Source organism: Carcharhinus amblyrhynchos, unplaced genomic scaffold (genome assembly GCF_965287045.1).
Source record: "Carcharhinus amblyrhynchos unplaced genomic scaffold, sCarAmb.v2.hapA scaffold_973, whole genome shotgun sequence".
NCBI lineage: Eukaryota > Metazoa > Chordata > Chondrichthyes > Carcharhiniformes > Carcharhinidae > Carcharhinus > Carcharhinus amblyrhynchos.
The window spans coordinates 1-19638 of NW_027650713.1; the positions used below are offsets into that span (position 1 = coordinate 1).

General features: G+C 51.8%; 1 protein-coding gene across 1 annotated transcript; it reads left to right on the forward strand.

Moving 5' to 3' along the window:
- Nucleotides 1–493: 493 nt before the first annotated feature.
- LOC145340390 (MAP/microtubule affinity-regulating kinase 3-like) lies at nt 494–15188 on the forward strand (the record flags this gene model as incomplete). The annotated part of the gene is made up of 3 exons (XM_080184852.1): nt 494–520; nt 7542–7586; nt 14217–15188. Coding segments are annotated over 3 exons (415 nt in total), but the record flags the coding sequence as incomplete, so codon positions are not given.
- Nucleotides 15189–19638: the final 4450 nt, after the last annotated feature.

Genomic DNA, 19638 nt, shown 5'->3' on the forward strand with positions numbered 1-19638 from the left:
AGGATATGAGCATTCTCCCTCTGATGCTGGGGCGCACCCCGGGGTGACCCTGGACCCACTCTGCCGTCAGTCTGAAACTCAATGTTCAGCTGCGCACAGCCCAACGTGCAGGCATTGCTTCCACCTTCTGTCACTGACGAGGGGGTTGGAGAAGAGGGTGTGAACAGCTCCCAGGTCATCGGCATCCTGTGGCTCCCGCTGTGTGGGGCAGTGAGAGTGGGTGGTTACGGTCAGGGAGTGGGTTGGGGGGAGGGGAGGGGGGGGGGGAGGTGGGGAGTGCTGCACTGCCACCCACATTCTGACAGCTCCTGGGTCGAGGCGAGGGTCAGTGCTGGGTGCCGTGCCTACGAGAGAGTGTGAAATAGCTGGCGTTACGATGAGGCTACGGGCAGCTACAGCTGAATGTTTGCTGAAGAGAGGGCCAGCAGCATGGTGCTGTCGGTCTGTGTGACTCATTCACCCTTCACACCTCTCTTCTTGTTTCTGTTTTTAGAAATCTGTCTTTCAGATTTGCGAGAAGGTAGGAGAAAGCACCCATTGTATGTTTCCTTACTGGTTATGTTACTAACACCTGCTCCCATTACTCCCTCTGTCTTGTCACCCGCTGTGTTCTCTTTCTGCTTTCTTCACTCTGTTCGGTGTTCTGAGGGCTAACGTGGTTTGTGTTTTTTTTAAAGGTGGCGCATGCTGTTTTGATGGTGTGGGGGGGTGTAGTGTGTGGGTTATGGTGGGGTTGTGGGGCTGATGGTCTCGGGGGTTGTGGGCAAGGCTGGCGTGATAAGTTAGTGAGAGATTATCTCCGCTAATGGTTTATCCAGCAGGACACACCTTCCCTCCTCTTCCCTGCCCTCTCCCTCCTCTTCCCTGCCCTCTCCCTCCTCTTCCCTGCCCTCTCCCTCCTCTTCCCTGCCCTCTCCCTCCTCTTCCCTGCCCTCTCCCTCCTCTTCCCTGCCCTCTCCCTCCTCTTCCCTGCCCTCTCCCTCCTCTTCCCTGCCCTCTCCCTCCTCTTCCCTGCCCTCTCCCTCCTCTTCCCTGCCCTCTCCCTCCTCTTCCCTGCCCTCTCCCTCCTCTTCCCTGCCCTCTCCCTCCTCTTCCCTGCCCTCTCCCTCCTCTTCCCTGCCCTCTCCCTCCTCTTCCCTGCCCTCTCCCTTTCCCTGCCTCTCCCTCCTCTTCCCTGCCCTCTCCCTCCTCTTCCCTGCCCTCTCCCTCCTCTTCCCTGCCCTCTCCCTCCTCTTCCCTGCCCTCTCCCTCCTCTTCCCTGCCCTCTCCCTCCTCTTCCCTGCCCTCTCCCTCCTCTTCCCTGCCCTCTCCCTCCTCTTCCCTGCCCTCTCCCTCCTCTTCCCTGCCCTCTCCCTCCTCTTCCCTGCCCTCTCCCTCCTCTTCCCTGCCCTCTCCCTCCTCTTCCCTGCCCTCTCCCTCCTCTTCCCTGCCCTCTCCCTCCTCTTCCCTGCCCTCTCCCTCCTCTTCCCTGCCCTCTCCCTCCTCTTCCCTGCCCTCTCCCTCCTCTTCCCTGCCCTCTCCCTCCTCTTCCCTGCCCTCTCCCTCCTCTTCCCTGCCCTCTCCCTCCTCTTCCCTGCCCTCTCCCTCAACCCCTCCAACCATCAACATCAAGAAGTCTCACAACACCAGGTTAAATTCCAACAGGTTGCTCCTTCATCAGGTGCTTGGAGAAGGAGCAGCGCTCCGAAAGCTCATGATTCCAAATAAACCTGTTGGACTTTAACCTGGTGTTGTGAGACTTCTTACTGTGTTTACCCCAGTCCAACGCTGGCATCTCCCCATCATCACTACCGCAACAGGTCAGGCCTCGCTTAGATTTCTCACAGCACCAAGTCCAGTGCATGTTACTGTGTTCGACACTGCCTGTAGTAAGTCCCTCCGTAACAGTTGAGAAACAACAGCCATGACAGTGGTGGAAACTTTCTGTCCAAGTACAGACACCTCAGCCAATCTTAACCCCACCTGCCTGCCATTCACCCCAATCCAAATCATGGCAGCCCCCCCCAGGGAGAGCGGTGGTGAAACATGGCTCTGATCTTCGATGGTACTTGGACCCAGGAGGCTGAAGAAAGGGTTGGGCTGGGCGTGGGCCGGGCTGTTTCTCACACTGCATGTTTGGTCTAACCCCGAATGACACTAACTCTGCTTGTTACTCCGTGGATGTTGAGTTTAACTGTTGTATGTAACGGACGGATTGATGTTGTAGCGTTGTCAGATACTGGTATCAGTCTCAGCCACGTTCACTCGCTCCTTATGGAATCCCGCTTGTTTCTCAGGCCTGGAGGCGCTCGGGCAGCCTCACCAGCGGGGAATGTAAATGATGAGGGACAGAACAGGGAATAAACAGAGACAGAATTAACATTGCCCCAACGCTAGCCCCAAACAACCCCTAATGTCCTCCCCCGAAATCAATCCCAACTCGATCAGTAACCCCCCGAAATCAATCCCAACTCGATCAGTAACCCCCCGAAATCAGTCCCGACTCGATCAATAACTGCCCCCCCCCCGCCCCCCCCCCCCCCCCCCGAAATCAATCCTGACTCGATCAGTAACCCCCCACCCCCCGAAATCAGTCCCGACTCGATCAATAACCCCCCCCCCCCCCGAAATCAATCCCGACTCGATCGATAACCCCCCCGAAATCAATCCCGACTCGATCGGTAACCCCCCCCCCCCCCCGAAATCAATCCCGACTCGATTGATAACCCCCCCGAAATCAATCCCGACTCGATCAATAACCCCCCCCACCGAAATCAATCCCGACTCGATCAATAACCCCCCCCCCGAAATCAATCCCGACTTGATCAATAACCCCCCCGAAATCAATCCCGACTCGATCAATAACCCCCCCCCCCCCCCCGAAATCAATCCCGACTCGATCAATAACTGCTCCCCCCTGCCGAAGCCAATCCCGACTCGATCAATAACTGCTCCCCCCCCGCCGAAGCCAATCCCGACTCGATCAATAACCCCCCCCCCGAAATCAATCCCGACTTGATCAATAACCCCCCCCCGAAATCAATCCCGACTCGATCAATACACCCCCCCCCCCCCGAAATCAATCCCGATTCGATCAGTACCCCCCCCCCCCCAAAATCAATCCCGACTCGATCAATACCTCCCCCGAAATCAATCCCGACTCGATCAATAACCCCCCCCCCGAAATCAACCCCGACTCGATCAATAACCCCCCCCCGAAATCAACCCCGACTCGATCAATAACCCCCCCCGAAATCAACCCCGACTCGATCAATAACCCCCCCCAAACCAATCCCGACTCGATCAATACCCCCCCGAAATCAACCCCGACTCGATCAATAACCCCCCCTGAAATCAATCCCGACTTGATCAATAACCCCCCCCCCCGCCGAAATCAATCCCGACTCGATCAATAACCCCCCCCCCCCGAAATCAGTCCCGACTCGATCAATACCCCCCCGAAATCAATCCCGACTCGATCAATAACCCTGCCCCCTGAAATCAGTCCCGACTCGATCAATACCCCCCCCCCCCCCGAAATCAATCCTGACTCGATCAATAACCCCGACCCCCCCGAAACCAATTCCAACTCGATCAGTAACCCCCCTTAGTGCCAGTGCGTTATCAATGCCAGTGTGATCTCTGAGCCACTGTTGGATTTCTCAGTCTCTGGGTTTCCCTCTGTGACCCAGCCCGTGTTTGTATCTCTGTGTTGGGTTTTGTGATGGGGGCGGGCTGTGGCATTGGAGGGTGATCCCCTGCCCCGGGGTCTCTGTCACCTTCCTGATCTGTTGCTAGAATGAATGGTCTCAGCCCAACGGTGAGGCACTTCGTAGTCGAATAGTGGGTTCAGTGCTGGCACCTTATTGTTTATTACATACATAAATCATACAGATGATAATGTGGGGGGAAGGTTAAGTAAGTGTGCAGATGACAACAAGATTGGTAGGGTGTTTAATAGTGAAGAAGATTGTAGGTTAAAGGAAGATATAGATGGGTTGGTCAGATAGGCAGAGCAGTGGCAGATGGTATTTAACCCTGATAAGTGTGAGGTGATGCACTTGGAAGAAGTAACAAGACGAGGCAGTATTTATGAGTGGCAGGACACTAGGAAGCTCAGAGGAACAGATGGATTTTGGGGAAATTATTCACAGATCCCTGAAGGCAGCAGAGCAGGTGAATAGGGTAGTTAAAAAGGCACATGGGACACTGGCTTTAATCAGCCGTGGTGCAGAGTGTAAGAGCAAGGAGGTAATGTTGGAGCTGTACAGAACGTTGGTTAGGCTACAGCTGGAGCACTGTGTGCAGTTCTGGTCACCTTACTATAGGAAGGATGTGATTGCACTACAGGGGGTACAGAGGAGGTTCACCAGGTTGCAGTCTGGGATGGAGCATTTGAACTGTAAGGAGAGATTGGACAGGCTTGAATTGTTTGTCTCTAGAACGGATAAGGCTGAAGGGGGGACATGATTGAGGTGTATAAGATTGTGAGGGGTATGGACAGGGTGAGTAGGGAGCAGCTGTTCCCCTTGGTTGAGAGGTCTGTCACGAGGGGGCAGAGTTTTAGGATGCGGGGCAGGAGATTCAGAGGGGATTTGAGAAAACATTTATTCGCTCAGAGGGTGGTGGGAATCTGGAATGCGCTGCCTGAGAAGGTAGTGGAGGCTGGAAACCTTACAACCTTTAACAAGTATTTGGATAAGGACTTGAAATATCAAAACATTCAGGGTTATGGACAAGTGCAGAAAAATGGGATGAGTGGGACTCTAATGCTAGTTATTATGGGTGCAGACTCGATGGGCCAAAGGGCCTTTTCTGCGCTGTATGGCTCTGAGAATCTGTAGCTTTTGCTGTCGGCTAGCAGCTCAGCTCAGGAACAAGCTGTCGGGACAGCGGTGTAAATATTCGGAAAGTTGGATATTGTTCCAGGAGGCAGCTCTGGGTGTGCTTGGGTTTCACACCTTGAGTTGGAGTTTGGTTGTGCTGAGGGAGCTCTGCGGTCATATGGGGTGAAGACCCCAAGGATAGGAAAGTGTGAAGATCCTAGTCTCTGTGGGACTAAACCGAACCCCAGAATGTTGATCGGCCAAGTAGTATTTACGTTAGACTATTGATCCAGAAACTCAGCGAATGTTCTGGGGACCCGGGTTCGAATCCCACCACGGCAGATGGTAGAATCTGAATCCATGAACCTATTGTCGGAAAAACCCAACAGGTTCACGAATGCCCTTTAGGGAAGGAAATCTGCCGTCCTTACCCGGTCTGGCCTACATGTGACTCCAGAGCCACAGCAATGTGCTTGACTCTCAACTGCCCTCCAAGGGCAACTAGGGATGGGCAATAAATGCCGTCCCAGCCAGCGACACCCATGTCATTACTGTAGAGGTCTCTGTGTACATTGGTCACACCAGGAAGGTGCAGAGTGTGCTATTAGGAACACTTTAAAGTTTCTTTTTTATTAATGTCACAAGTAGGCTTACATTAACGCTGCAATGAAGTTACTGTGAAAACCCCCCTTGTCGCCCCACTCCGGAGCCTGTTTCGGCTACACTGAGGGAGAATTTAGCATGGCCAAGCCACCTAACCTGCACATCTTTGGAGTGAGAGAGGAAACCCACGCAGACACGGGGAGAACGTGCAGGCTCCGCACAGACAGTGAACCAAGGTCGGAATTGAACCCTGGTGCTGAAACCTGGGTTCGATATCCAGAGCTACAGGGAACCACAGATTCTATGCAGAGAGTCACTGAGCAGGGAGCCCCCGCACAGCAGAGAGTCACTGAACAGGGAGCCCCCGCACAGCGGAGAGTCACTGAGCAGGGAGCCCCCGCACAGCAGAGAGTCACTGAGCAGGGAGCCCCCGCACAGCGGAGAGTCACTGAGCAGGGAGCCCCCACACAGCAGAGAGTCACTGAGCAGGGAGCCCTGGCGCAGCGGAGAGTCACTGAGCAGGGAGCCCCGGCGCAGCGGAGAGTCACTGATCAGGGAGCCCCCGCACAGCAGAGAGTCACTGAACAGGGAGCCCCCGCACAGCAGAGAGTCACTGAGCAGGGAGCCCCCGCACAGCAGAGAGTCACTGAGCAGGGAGCCCCCGCACAGCAGAGAGTCACTGAGCAGGGAGCCCCCGCGCAGCACAGAGTCACTGAGCAGGGAGTCCCAGCGCAGCAGAGAGTCACTGAGCAGGGAGCCCCCAGCGCAGCAGGGAGCCCCCAGCGCAGCAGGGAGCCCCCAGCGCAGCAGAGAGTCACTGAACAGGGAGCCCCCGGCGCAGCAGAGAGTCACTGAGCAGGGAGCCCCCGCACAGCAGAGAGTCACTGAACAGGGAGCCCCTGGCCCAGCAGAGAGTCACTGAGCAGGGAGCCCCCGGCGCAGCAGAGAGTCACTGAGCAGGGAGTCCCAGCGCAGCAGAGAGTCACTGAACAGGGAGCCCCTGCACAGCAGAGAGTCACTGAGCAGGGAGCCCCCGCACAGCAGAGAGTCACTGAGCAGGGAGCCCCCGCACAGCAGAGAGTCACTGAGCAGGGAACCCCCAGCGCAGCAGAGAGTCACTGAACAGGGAGCCCCTGGCCCAGCAGAGAGTCACTGAGCAGGGAGCCCCCGGCGCAGCAGAGAGTCACTGAGCAGGGAGTCCCAGCGCAGCAGAGAGTCACTGAACAGGGAGCCCCTGCACAGCAGAGAGTCACTGAGCAGGGAGCCCCCGCACAGCAGAGAGTCACTGAGCAGGGAACCCCTGGCGCAGCAGAGAGTCACTGAGCAGGGAGTCCCCGGCGCAGCAGAGAGTCTCTGAGCAGTTTCCCAGAGCAGCAGAGAGTCACTGAACAGGGAGCCCCAGCGCAGCAGAGAGTCTCTGAGCAGGGAGCCCCAGCGCAGCAGAGAGTCACTGAACAGGGAGCCCCTGGCACATCAGTGAGACTCGTTGCAGACCCAGTAGGCTGGCCTGACAGGAAACTGAGCTCAGTGTCGGGTTACGGAGGCTGTGGAAAGCATCTTGTAAATTGATATCTGCCTGTCAGAACAGAATAGAAGAGAAAAGCAGTTTTAACCACTGCACAAGTAGCTGGTGCAGTATCACAGTGGTTAGCGCAGCTGCCTCACAACGTTAGGGACCCAGGTTCAATTCCTGGCTCGGGTCACTGTCAGTGTGGAGCCTGCAAGTTCTCCCCATGTTTGCATGGGTTTCCTCCGTGTGCTCCGGTTTCCCCCCTCAGTCTGAAAGATATGCGGGTTAGGTGGATTGGCTGTGCTAAATTCCCGCTTGGTATTGGGGGGAACGAGCTAGGCTAAATATGAAGGGTTACGGGAATAGGGCCTGGGTGGGATTGTTGTCGGTGCAGACGCAATGGGCCAAATGGCCTCTTTCTGCACTGTGGGCAAACGGGGAGAAGTGGGAGCTAGGTGCCGTCTGGGAAAGGGTTAAACTGTCTTTATGTAGAAGTTCCTGATCAACACCGGATGAGAGTTTGGAATTCTGCTCCAGGCTGATCCACCTCCTGTTTGGCTGCAGATTATGTAAGAGTTTGTGTTTTTTTTGTTCTAAATTTGAATTTTGATTATTTTTTTGAGGATACCCCATGAGGGAGACAGCAGAGAGCCAGCTGAGGGCTCAAGGTGAGAATCAAATACTGTTTATTAAAGACTCCTATCATCTCCAGCCTGTAATCTTTCCCTGGACAGGGCGACAGTGTGTGGGAGAAAACCTCACTCAGCCAAACAAGTCAGGTCCCAGGATCTCTGCCAAACTGACTGCAGTTCCAAACCTTCTCCTCCAATAGTATTCCCTCCCCATTTCCTACCCTTGAACACTGCCCCAAATACCCGCTTCCATCACCTCCATTATGCTGCCAGAACCCAAGCAGTGGGTGCTACAGGAAGGTAGAGATCACCCCCACCCTCCCTGATGTGTGGCACTGGGCAACGATGCTGAGAACTCCAATCTTTGTCAGTGTGCCTTACTCTCTGCACAACCCATCAGCTTCCATCGCTAAACCTCTGCCCAGTGGCTGCAGGTCCATTACTGTGGAACTGGTCTGGGGGTGGGGGTGACCCTGGGGTCTGGGTGGAGGGGTGACCCTTGGGAGGAGAAGGCTGACCTTGGGATCTGGGGGAGGCGGTGACCCTGGGGTCTTGTGGGGGGGGGGTGGGGGTGGTGGTTGTTATCCGTGGGGTTTGCGGGAGGAGGTGACCCTGGGGTTTGGGGATGGAGTTACCTGTGACCCTGGGGTTTGTGGGGGGGGGAGGGGGTTGACCCTGGGGTTTGGGAATGGGGTTACCTGTGACCCTGGGGTTTGGGGAGCAGTTGCCTGTGACCTTGGGGTTGGGGGAGGGAGTAAAGAAGTGATCCTCGGGGTTGGGAATACCCTCTGACCCTGAATAATCGGAGAGACTAAGTCGGTTAGGATTATATTCACTGGAGTTTAGAAGGGTGAGAAGGGATCTCAGAGAAACTTATAAAATTCTAACAGGGTTAGACAGGGTAGATTCAGAAAGAATGTTCCCGATGGTGGGGGGAGTCCAGAACTAGGGGGTGATAGTTTGAGGATAAGGGGTAAACCTTTTAGAACTGAGGTGAGGGGAAATTTCTTCACCCAGAGGGTGGTGAATGTGTGGAATTCACTCCCACAGAAAGTAGTTGAGGCCAAATCATTGTGTGATTTCAGGAAGAAGTTAGATATCGCTCTTGGGGCTAAAGGGGTCGAGGGATATGGGGGGGTGGGTGGGGGTATCAGGATATTGAATTCGATGATCAGCCATGATCAAAATGAGGGAGTTACCCTCTGACCCTGGTATTTGGGAGGAGAAGTTGACCAGTGACCCTGAGGTTTTGGGGGTGGGGGTGAGGGTTAAGGGAGAGGCCCTGGAAATAGTAGATCCATTGGTGGTGGTTTTCCAAAATGCTTTGGTCTCTGGAATAGTTCCTACAGACTGGGGGGTAGTTAATGTAAGCCTGCTAATCAAAAAGGGAGGTAGAGAGAAAACAGAGAACTGTAGGCCAGTGAGTCTAATGTCAGTACTGGGGAAATTCTTAGAGTCCATTATCAAGGATTTTGTAACTCAGCATTTGGAAAGCAAAGGGAAATCACACTTCACGAATCTATTGGAATATTTTGAGGATGTAACGAGTAGAGTTGACCGAGGATATGGTTTATTTAGACTTTCAGAAGTTTTTCGACAAAGTCTCACATAACAGACTACTGTTACGTAAAGTTAAAGCACACGGGATTGCGGGTAATGTCTTGAGATGGATAGAAAGCTGGTTAGCAGATAGGAAGCAAAGAGTTGGCATAAATGGGTCTCTTTCTGATTGGCAGTCAGTGACTAGTGGGGTTCCGCAGGGATCTGTATGAGAACCCCAACTGTTCACAGTATATATTACTGATTTGGAAGGGGGAACTAAATCTCCAAATTTGCAGATGATACACAGTTGGGAGGGTGGATGAGCTGTGGGGAGGATAGAAAGATGCTTCAGAGTGATTTGGAGAGGCTGAGTGTGTGGGCATCTGCATGGCAATAACAGGAAGGTAGATTATTACCAGATTGGGTGTAAATTGAGAAAAGGGGGATACTCAGCGAGACCTTGGAGTCCTCGTGTATCAGTCGCTGAAAGTAAGCGCGCAGGTACAGCAGGCAGTAAAGAAGGCAAATGGTATGTTGGCCTTCATAGCGAGAGGATTTGAGTATAGGGATAGGGATATTTTGCTACAATTGTACAGGGCATTCGTGAGGCCACACCTGGAGTACTGTGTGCAGTTTTGGTGTTCTTATCTGAGGAAGGATGTCCTTGCTATAGAGGGAGCACAGCGAAGGTTTACCAGGCTGATTCCTGGGATGGCAGGTCTGTCATATGAGGAGAGACTGAGTGGGTTAGGATTATATTCACTGGAGTTTAGAAGAGTGAGAGGGGATCTGATAGAGACTTATAAAATTCTAACAGAGTTAGGCAGGGTAGATTCAGAAAGAATGTTCCCGATGGTGGGGGGAGTCCAGAACTAGGGAGTCATAGTTTGAGGATCAGGGGGTAAACCTTTTAGAACTGAGGTGAGGAGAAATTTCTTTACCCAGAGGGTGGTGAATGTGTGGAATTCAGTCCCACAGAAAGTAGTTGAGGCCAAATCATTGTGTGATTTCAGGAAGTAGTTAGATATCGCTCTTGGGGCTAAAGGGGTCGAGGGATATGGGGGGGGAGGGTATCAGGATATTGAATTCGATGATCAGCCATGATCAAAATGAATGGGAGAGCAGGCTCGAAGGGCCGAATGGCTGCCTTCTGCTTCTAGTTTCTATACTGCGATGACCCTGGGGCTTGGGGGAGGGATTACCCTGTGACTCTGGGATTTGTGGGGGGGGTTACCCTGTAACCCCTGGAGTTTGGGGGAGGGGTTATCCTGGGGCTTAGGGGCAGAGTTACCCTGTGACCATAGGGTTTGGGGGGGGTGGTTACTGTGACCCGACAGTTTGGGGAATGATGACCCTGGGGTTTGGGGGTGGAGTTACCCTGTGACTGAGGTTGGGGGGGAAGGGGTTACATTGTGACCCTGGAGCGTGGGGGAGGGGTTACCCTCTGACCCTGGGGTGTGGGGGGAGGGGTTACCCTCTGACCCTGGGGCGTGGGGGGAGGGGTTACCCTCTGACCCTGGGGCGTGGGGGGAGGGGTTACCCTCTGACCCTGGGGCGTGGGGGGAGGGGTTACCCTCTGACCCTGGGGCGTGGGGGGAGGGGTTACCCTCTGACCCTGGGGCGTGGGGGGAGGGGTTACCCTCTGACCCTGGGGCGTGGGGGGAGGGGTTACCCTCTGACCCTGGGGCGTGGGGGGAGGGGTTACCCTCTGACCCTGGGGCGTGGGGGGAGGGGTTACCCTCTGACCCTGGGGCGTGGGGGGAGGGGTTACCCTCTGACCCTGGGGCGTGGGGGGAGGGGTTACCCTCTGACCCTGGGGCGTGGGGGGAGGGTTTACCCTCTGACCCTGGGGCGTGGGGGGAGGGGTTAGACTATGAGAGCCCTTCCCACAGCTCTCTGGCAGTGTTCCCGGGTTCCCACTGCAGCTCCTCATGACCCGACACTCTGCCATCTCCCTGGAAACCCAGCCTGATCAGCAGAGCCCTCCCATCAGGGTGACAATTAGACTGGGGCACTGGCAATGTCATCCCTCCGACAACCAGCCCAAGCTGGCAGTTCTCCCCCCATGTGTCTAACCATTTGGGGAGAGTTCCTGTCCTGGCTGCATCTTCTGGGCTAGTGGGAAGAAACTGTACTATCCAGTGTTCTGTGTTCCTCTGTCCTGAACACCCCCTTTGTGGACCATCACCCCAGAGCCAGTTCCATCTGCCGGCAGCTCACTCACTGCCCTCGCTGCGGTTGCTGTGGGACAGGCTGGGGGAATGCTGAAATGTAGATAGATCCTGGACCTCACTGCGTACCATTTGGGAATGTGACTGGTTCACGCGTTCTGCATTTCCGATGTGTCTCACCCTGGGAATCTCCTGGAACAAGCTGGACTTCCCGGGTGCTGTGTCACTCTCTGCACACTGCTATCTTGCTGGAGGCAGCCACACCCCAAGCGGCTCCCCCCCCCGCCCCCCCCCGCCCCCCCAAGCTTGTCCATCCCTCAGATTCTCCCCAGTGCTGGGAATGCTTTGGGACTGCACCAGAATCCTGGGATTAACCACAGCTGTCACCCCTGCAACACTGAAAAATTCTCCAAAATCCTGCTTCCTCAGAAATGAATTTAGTTTGATTTCCTTGGGCTCTCTCCCTCTCTCTCTCTGTCTCTCACTGCCTGATTGCAGTTATAAAGGTGATCTGATAAACCAATGAAAGATCTTCAATAACAACGGGAAAGGAATCGAGATTGATTCACTAACTGATTAATTGCAGTCAGTGAATAGCCTTTCTGATGGATGATTGCGCAGAATGATTGCTGACCCCGTGTGTGACCTCACTGGGTTCGGTAGAGGAATGATATCTTCCCGCCTGTTAATAATGGGGGGGGAAAAGTACAATCTCTCAGGCGAATAATATCTAAAAGAACCAAGAACAGTACAGGCCAGGAACAGGCCCTTTGGCCCTCCCAGCCTGTCCCGATCACATTTACCTATCTGGACCAACCGTTTATATCCTCTATTCCCCGTCTGTCCATAAGTCTATCAAGATCAGACTTAAATGTAAGTAATGTAACTGCCTCAACCACCTCACTTGGCAGTGCATTCCAGGGCCCCCCACCCTCTGTGTAAAACCTTCCCCCACACATCTCCACAGACCCCCCCCCCTCCATGTTGAACTTGTGCCGTCTTGTAATTGTCATTTCCGCCCTGGGAAAAAAGCTTCCAACTGTTCACCTTTTCTATAGAGTCTTGGAGGTTTACAACATGGCAACAGACCTTCAGCCACACTTGTCAGTGCTGACCTTTTTTTGCCACTAAGCTTGTTCCACGTTTGGCCCATACCCCTCTATACCCATTTACCCATGTAACTATCTAAATGCCTCCTACGCTCCAGAGAAAAGCCTCTCCTTATAACTCAAACCATCAAGTCCTGGTAGCATCCTAGTAAATCTTTTCCGCACTCTTTCTTGTTTAATAATATCCTTTCTATAATAGGGTGACCAGAACTGTACACAGTATCCCAAGTGCAGCCTAACTGAGGTCCTATAAACGTGACTTGCCAATTCCTTCACTGACGCTGGTTATACAACTGTAACATAATTTGCCAGCTTTTATACTCGATGCCCCGGTTGATGAAGACAAGCATGCCGTATGCTTTCTTCACCACCTTTTCCACCTGCGCTGTTGCTTTTAAGGATGTGTAGACCTGTACTCCCAGACCTTTGTGTCTCTGTGCTCTGATGGTTCTGCCATTTATTTTATAGCTCCCACCTGAATTGGATCTACCAAAATGCATCACAATGTATTTGTCTGGATTAAATTCAGTCTGCCATTTCTCCACCCAATTTTCCAGTCTATCTAAATCCTGCTGTATTCTCTGACAATCTTCATCACTATCCGCAACTCCAGCAATCTTAGTATCATCCGTGAACTTGCTAATCGGACCAGCTACATTTTCATTCAAGTCATTTATATATAGCACAGACAGCAGAGGTCCCAGCCCTGATCCCTGTGGAACACCACTAGCTACAGACCTCCATTCAGAAAAACGCCCTTCCACCGCTATCCTGTCTTCTATGGCCAACACAGTAAAAAGTCTGACAACACCAGGTTTTAGTCCAACCTATTTATTTGATAATATTCTCACAAGCTTTCGAGGGGTTACCCTCTTCGTCAGGTGAATGGAGAGTTCTGGCCTCAGACAGAGCATATAAAGCACAGACAGTTTAGAGATTACTGATTAAAATGCGAATCCTTACACCTAACCTGCTGTTCAAGACCTGAAGTGGCTGATAATGTGAGTGGTAGGAGCACTGATCACAGTTTAAAGAGATGTGTATTGTCTCCAGACAGTACAGTAAGTGAGGTTTTGCAAACCCAGGCAAGTCACGGGGGTTACAGATAGTGCGACATGAACCCATCTTGGCCAGAACTCTCCATTCACCTGACGAAGAGGGTAACCCCTCGAAAGCTTGTGAGAATATTATCAAATAAATAGGTTGGACTAAAACCTGGTGTTGTCAGACTTTTTACTGTGTTTACACCAGTCCAACGCCGGCATACCCACATCATGACTTCTATGGCCAAGCCAGTTCTGAATCCATCTAGCTGGTTCACCCTTGGTCCCGTGAGATTTAACCTTTTGCACCAGTCTACCATGAGGAACCTTGTCGAATGTGTTACTAAAGTCCATGTAGAGAACGTCCACAGCCCTTCCCGCGTCAATCATTTTTGTCAACTCCTCAAAAAAACTCGAATTAGTGAGACATGACCTCCTTCGTACAGAGCCATGCTGTGTAACGCTAATAAGACTGTTCAGTTCCAAATATATGTAGATCTTATCCCTAAGAAGCTTATCCCAACAATTTCACTGTCAGTGATATCAAGCTCACTGGCGTGTAATTACCCGGGTTATCCTTGCTACCCTTCTTAAGTAACGGGACAACATCCAATCCTCAAAGTATTGACATATTTAAGGGGGAAAAAGCTGGATAAACACATGAAGGAGAAAGGAATAGGAGGAGATGGTGATGGGGGGGACGTTGTAGAGGGGTGGGAGGACAGAATCACCAGCAGACGGGCTGAGCGGCCTGTATGTGTGCTGTCATTTGATTTGTGACCTGCTGCCCTCTTCCTCCAGATCCAATCTGAGTGGCGAGAAGGACGAAAACAAAGATGCCAAACCTCGGTCGCTGCGGTTCACGTGGAGCATGAAGACGACCAGCTCAATGGAACCCAACGAGATGATGAAAGAGATTGGCAAAGTGCTGGACGCCAATAACTGTGAACATGAAGGACGGGAGCGATACATGTTATTCTGCATGCACGGGGACCCCACCAAGGATAACCTGGTGCAGTGGGAGATGGAAGTGTGTAAACTGCCCCGACTCTCCCTCAACGGAGTCCGTTTCAAACGGATATCTGGCACCTCCATAGCTTTCAAGAACATTGCCTCCAAAATTGCCAACGAGCTGAAGCTGTGAGGAAGGCGGTGCAAACTGGTTCAGGCTTGTTGGAGGAGACCGTCCCCACCCCCGGCGATGGCTCTGAGAGAGAGAGAGGACCCAAGCAGACACTTTCTGGGCTGGATTCTTTTGACATTCATTTTCGTGGTAGTGTTTTTAAGTTTATTTTTTAGTTTTTTTTTATCTGACTGATCATGTGTTGCACACATTCTGTCCATGTTGTCACTGTGAGATGGCAGCTTATCAAAACCCGTGCTGCCGCGGCCCACCCCTCCCCTCTCCCTGTGCCTCCTCTGTTTGTACCCGGCGAACAGAAGCTGGGATCTCACGCAGTGCATTACACTAAATTACTCTCCAGCTAATCGGGGTTAATGTTTATTGCTTTCTTTCTACCTGGTTTTGAAGGAACGAGGAGTTTCACAGCTTGAGCAATGCATTTAACCTCCGCAGAAATTGCCTAATCGTAGCCTTTCATTCATCTGTGGGTCTAAAAGGAGTGGCCCAACTGCCCACGTTTCCCCTTCCCCCTCTCCCCTTCCCCCTCACCACCCAGCAAACCCTCCACCCTCTTCCCTCCCCGTCGCCCGCCAGCAAAACCCCACCCTCTCGTTCCCCCTCACCCGCCAGCAAACCCTCCACCCTCTCTCCTTCCTACTCACCACGCAGCAAACCCCCACCCCCCTCTCCTTCCCCCTCACCTGCCAGCAAACCCTCCACCCTCTCTCCTTCCCACTCACCACGCAGCAAACCCTCCACACCGCTCCACGCGCGCACGCTGTCTCATACACGCGCGCACGCTGTCTCATACACGCGCGCACGCTGTCTCATACACGCGCGCACGCTCGTGTGTGTGTATATATTATGTATACACACACACACATATATATATATATACACACACACACATATACACACACACACACACACATATATACACACACACACACATATATACACACACACACACATATATACACACACACACATATATATACACACACACACATATACACACACACATAGGTAGGGTTGATCCCCAGGGTCTTGGTTTCATTAACCCCTTTGCTAAGATGAAATGTGCCAGGTTATCCTGATCCTGGAAGGTGTCTCTCTGCACAGCGGCTGGGTCCAGCTTTATCTTCTGATCAGTCTCCTTTGGGGAGGAACTGGTAATAGGGAGGGGGCTGCAGTTGTGGGGGGGGGGGGGTTGGTGGCTGCAGTGTGGGGAGGCGGGGGCTAGTGGGGAGAGGTCTGGGGAGGCGGGGGCTGGTAGGGAAGGGTCTGGGCAGGGTGGGTGCTGGTGGGGCTAGGTCTAGGAAGGGAGAGCTGGTGCCCGCAATGTGTGGGGGCTGGTGTAGAGGGGCCTGGGGAGGGGTTCTGGTGGGCGGGGAAATCACAGTCCATGAGCAGCTGGCATTTTCAGGAATGGATGACTCCTCCTCCAGGTTCCCCCTGCCCCTGTATACTGGCTCACACTGATCCCTGAATCCCTATTTGCTCCTTCCCCATTCTCCTTATCTCTCCCCCTCCCCCATTTCTCAAGTCTTGTTACACTACATACTGATACTATCAGGAGCCATTGTTTAAAACTGGGAGCCCCTCTCTGTGAATCGGGGCGGGGAGTGGAATTTGGAAACTGCAATCCCTCCCCCAACTCACAATCATCATGACTCTCTCCAAATTGTTCTCTCTGCTTCTTTCTGGCACTCTTGTTATTTTGTGAATAATCCCTGTTACTAGTTTATGTGCCCCTGTCCTGGCCTCTTTCCTGACCCACTGCAGCACTGATAAGGCTGAGGAGGGAAATTTGTTTTCCAAGTCTTGCTGTAGATATTTCTGAAAGGGCCTTTTTTGATTGTAAATGAATGCAGCCACCTTCCTGTCTTTTGTTTCTGCCTTGTTTTTTTAAAATTAATTAAAACAGTAGATGATTCACAAACTATTGGGAAACATTCTTTATCCAGCTAAACGTCAGCACTCCCAGAATTTTCCTCATGGGTCTTTCCTGTCTTCCCTACCAGGATAAATTAACCCTGTGTTGGGTTCCCAAGGCAGGAATTTCTTCCGGGCACCTGACCAACATTCTTCCCTCAGCCAGGTGCTGATTCACTGTCCTTTATTGGCTGCAGTGATTACTGAGATTAATCCCTGCCATCGCCCACTCACAGAACGAAGAGAGTATCCTCATATTCCTCTTGGCTTCTTTGCTCCAGTTGCGTTGTCTGCTCCCTGGGTCTTCCTGAACTCAGTATCAGCAACAAGATAGGATCCAGCTGCTCCACTGGGTTCCTTATCATTCCAGGAAGCTGTAGTTTACCACTCGATAGCTCCAATTGGATGCCCTGTGTAAGCGAGCCTGACCCCTTCTCCCAAATAGCAGCAGCCGACATTGAGCTTAACATCCCTTCTTCTGCTGTGGCCAGTGGGGAGGGCAGAATGAGCACTGGGCTACTGAGACCCAATGAAGTGGGAGGAGGTGAGGTTTGGGGGGATAGTGCAGAGATAGCAAGGCAGATATGGAGGGGAGAGGGGACAATGAACACAGATCAAGCTGAGAAAGCTCACCAGAGGTTGGGTTTATCTCCTGGTTCACCTTGAAGATTGAAATGGAGGAATTTCAGGTGAGCTGTCTGTCTGATATGACACCACAACCACCCCCCCCCCCTCCCCCACTTCCACCTGATCAGGAGTCCCAGTCTCTGCTGGTTGTGGAGAGAGAGATGAGGGTGGGCTTGAAGAGGGAGGGGTGGGGGGGGGTGGGGGGGGATTTGGGAATACGTGGTTGAGGGGGGGTGGAGCTTGGCAAGAAGCAGTGTTGAATGGACCAGTTTAAACTGGTTTAGAACAGTTTTTCCCATCCCCTCAGCCTGTCTCCAGCCACTGCTTACAAGTAGACCCATCTCAGAGATGATATATCAATCAAAGACCACAAAATTTTGGCTCTGCAATGAACCTCTCCGGATACCCTCGTCACTGGGGGGTCCAAACTCAATGAGGACATGGAAGGGACGATCTATTCCAACTAACAAACATTTCAACAAATGGTTGAGGCAACATTTTAATTTACAGGTTCATTTTTATTTAGGTGGTGTTCCAGTTTTAGGAGATTACGTACATTTCCACGTATATCTTAATGAGCAGAGTTCCAGTTAGAGACTCGAGTTCCCTGAATGTCAGTGAATGCAGAGGGACCTCCTGTGCTTGACTGGTGGTTCTGGATGAGTTACTGAGATGAGTTCACTCCTAGTATAGGCCTGCACTGCTTGTGTTGTGTTCGGTTCAGTCAAAGACCCCCAATCTCCATCCTGGGAGGGGTTGGGTTTGCTAGGTGACTCAACATGGTCCGTTCACCTCCGGGACTTTGTTCCCAAGTCCAGTGCAGACAAGGTGAAAGGCCACATTTATCAACCAGTTAGTTGCTCCTCAGCTGCTATACAACTCTCGGGCCCCAAGTGGTGTTTGGTTGAGTGGAGTGGTGGTGAGATGTGGTTTGATGTGTGTGAGAGAAGCCAGCATGGTTTGTAAACGATTTCACCTCCTGGGCTGAGCACTGGCAGGAATTGTGATTCCTCCAGTCCACCTCTCTTCCCAGCACACAGATCTCCCCCCCACAAATTCACACAGCACCTCCCTTGAGTTTCAGAGAAAGCGATAATTCTTTTCGTGTTTTAATTCAGCTTGGGACTCTGCCTGCACTGTAACATAAGAGAAAGCTAATCTTTAATTTTTCAGTTGTCAAATTGTACTTGCTGATGTAAAAAAAGGACTTCCTTGCTTTTCATTGTACTGTCGGATAAGTGGGGGCTCCTGGGTTCCTGTTCAAGATTTACAATCATCTGGTCTCAAACTGCTCTTTACAGAATTTTTTTTAGATAGTATTCGGTGACTTTGATCTGAGAATGTGATGGGGTTTGATTTATTTCTTAATGGTGCCTGTACATAATGTCCTCTATGCAGGTCGAATACCAGTTTATTGATTATCTGCTGGATATGTGCTTAGTTAAAGACACGTGTATAAATAAATCACCTGTACAGGATACATGGATATGACATGCCATCTCCACACTGCTGTAAATGACCCAAAAACACAGTCCCACCCTGTCTGCTACTAATTTATGTCTGTAGAAAGAAGTCTGCTTCTATATATCGGAATGCATTATTTGCAGCCAATTCTCACCTGAAATTTTTTGTTCCCACCCCCTGCCCCCACCAATTACTATCTTCTAGATTCTTCAATGACCCCGCCCCCTCAATTTTTCTTTAAAATTTATATAAATTTAGCTGCAAGGATTGTTTGCTTTTCAAATCCTGGCTGTTGTCTTGAGGTGAATGGAGGGACCAGGGTTTTTTCTGTGCTGTATACTGACCAGTCCAGACCTCCCACTCCCTGACCAGTCTCCTGACTCCAGATGCTGGCCATTCTGTAATATATTCATATCTGCCTCTCTTTTTTTCCTTTGCATTAATATTTTTGGGGATTGGTGGTTGAAGTCCCCTTGCCAATGGAAACTTTTGTAAATCACCCCTTTTGCCTCTACGGAGAGGGTGAATCTTCCCCTTCCTGTTTTTTTTGTTATATACGATGCTGCTGTAACTTCAGATCTATATTAAGCACAGCCTTTATCCAGACATTATCTCAGTGCTATACCTCCATCCCTTGGCCATCAACTTTTGTGGCAGCAGCTTTTGTGGAAACCTGGTGTTTTGACCATTGAAGGTTGCCGTCAGATTGTGGTCTGTGGCAACTCACTGCTGCTGAGTGGTAGAGAGGCTTTGTCTAGCGATAGTCAGGGGCTGGAGGAAGGGACCTCAAGCACCATCAGAACACAGGGTTTGAATTCACCCCCTCATAACTATTTAAAAATTAAAATGATTTGCCAATATTAGCAGCACACTAATTTACACCCAAAGCAAGCTTAGTTCCCACTTTTTTTTTCCTGACTCGGTGCTGTGAGACCCTGCCAAGTGAGAGAGGATCCCAGTTACACTCCTATTCTGCTGAAGAGGGAGCTGGTGGGTTGCGTCTCCCTTTAGATTTCAACATCTGTGATGCTGGGACACCCAGCAACCACTGAAGTTTAATCCTCGGGGTTTAAG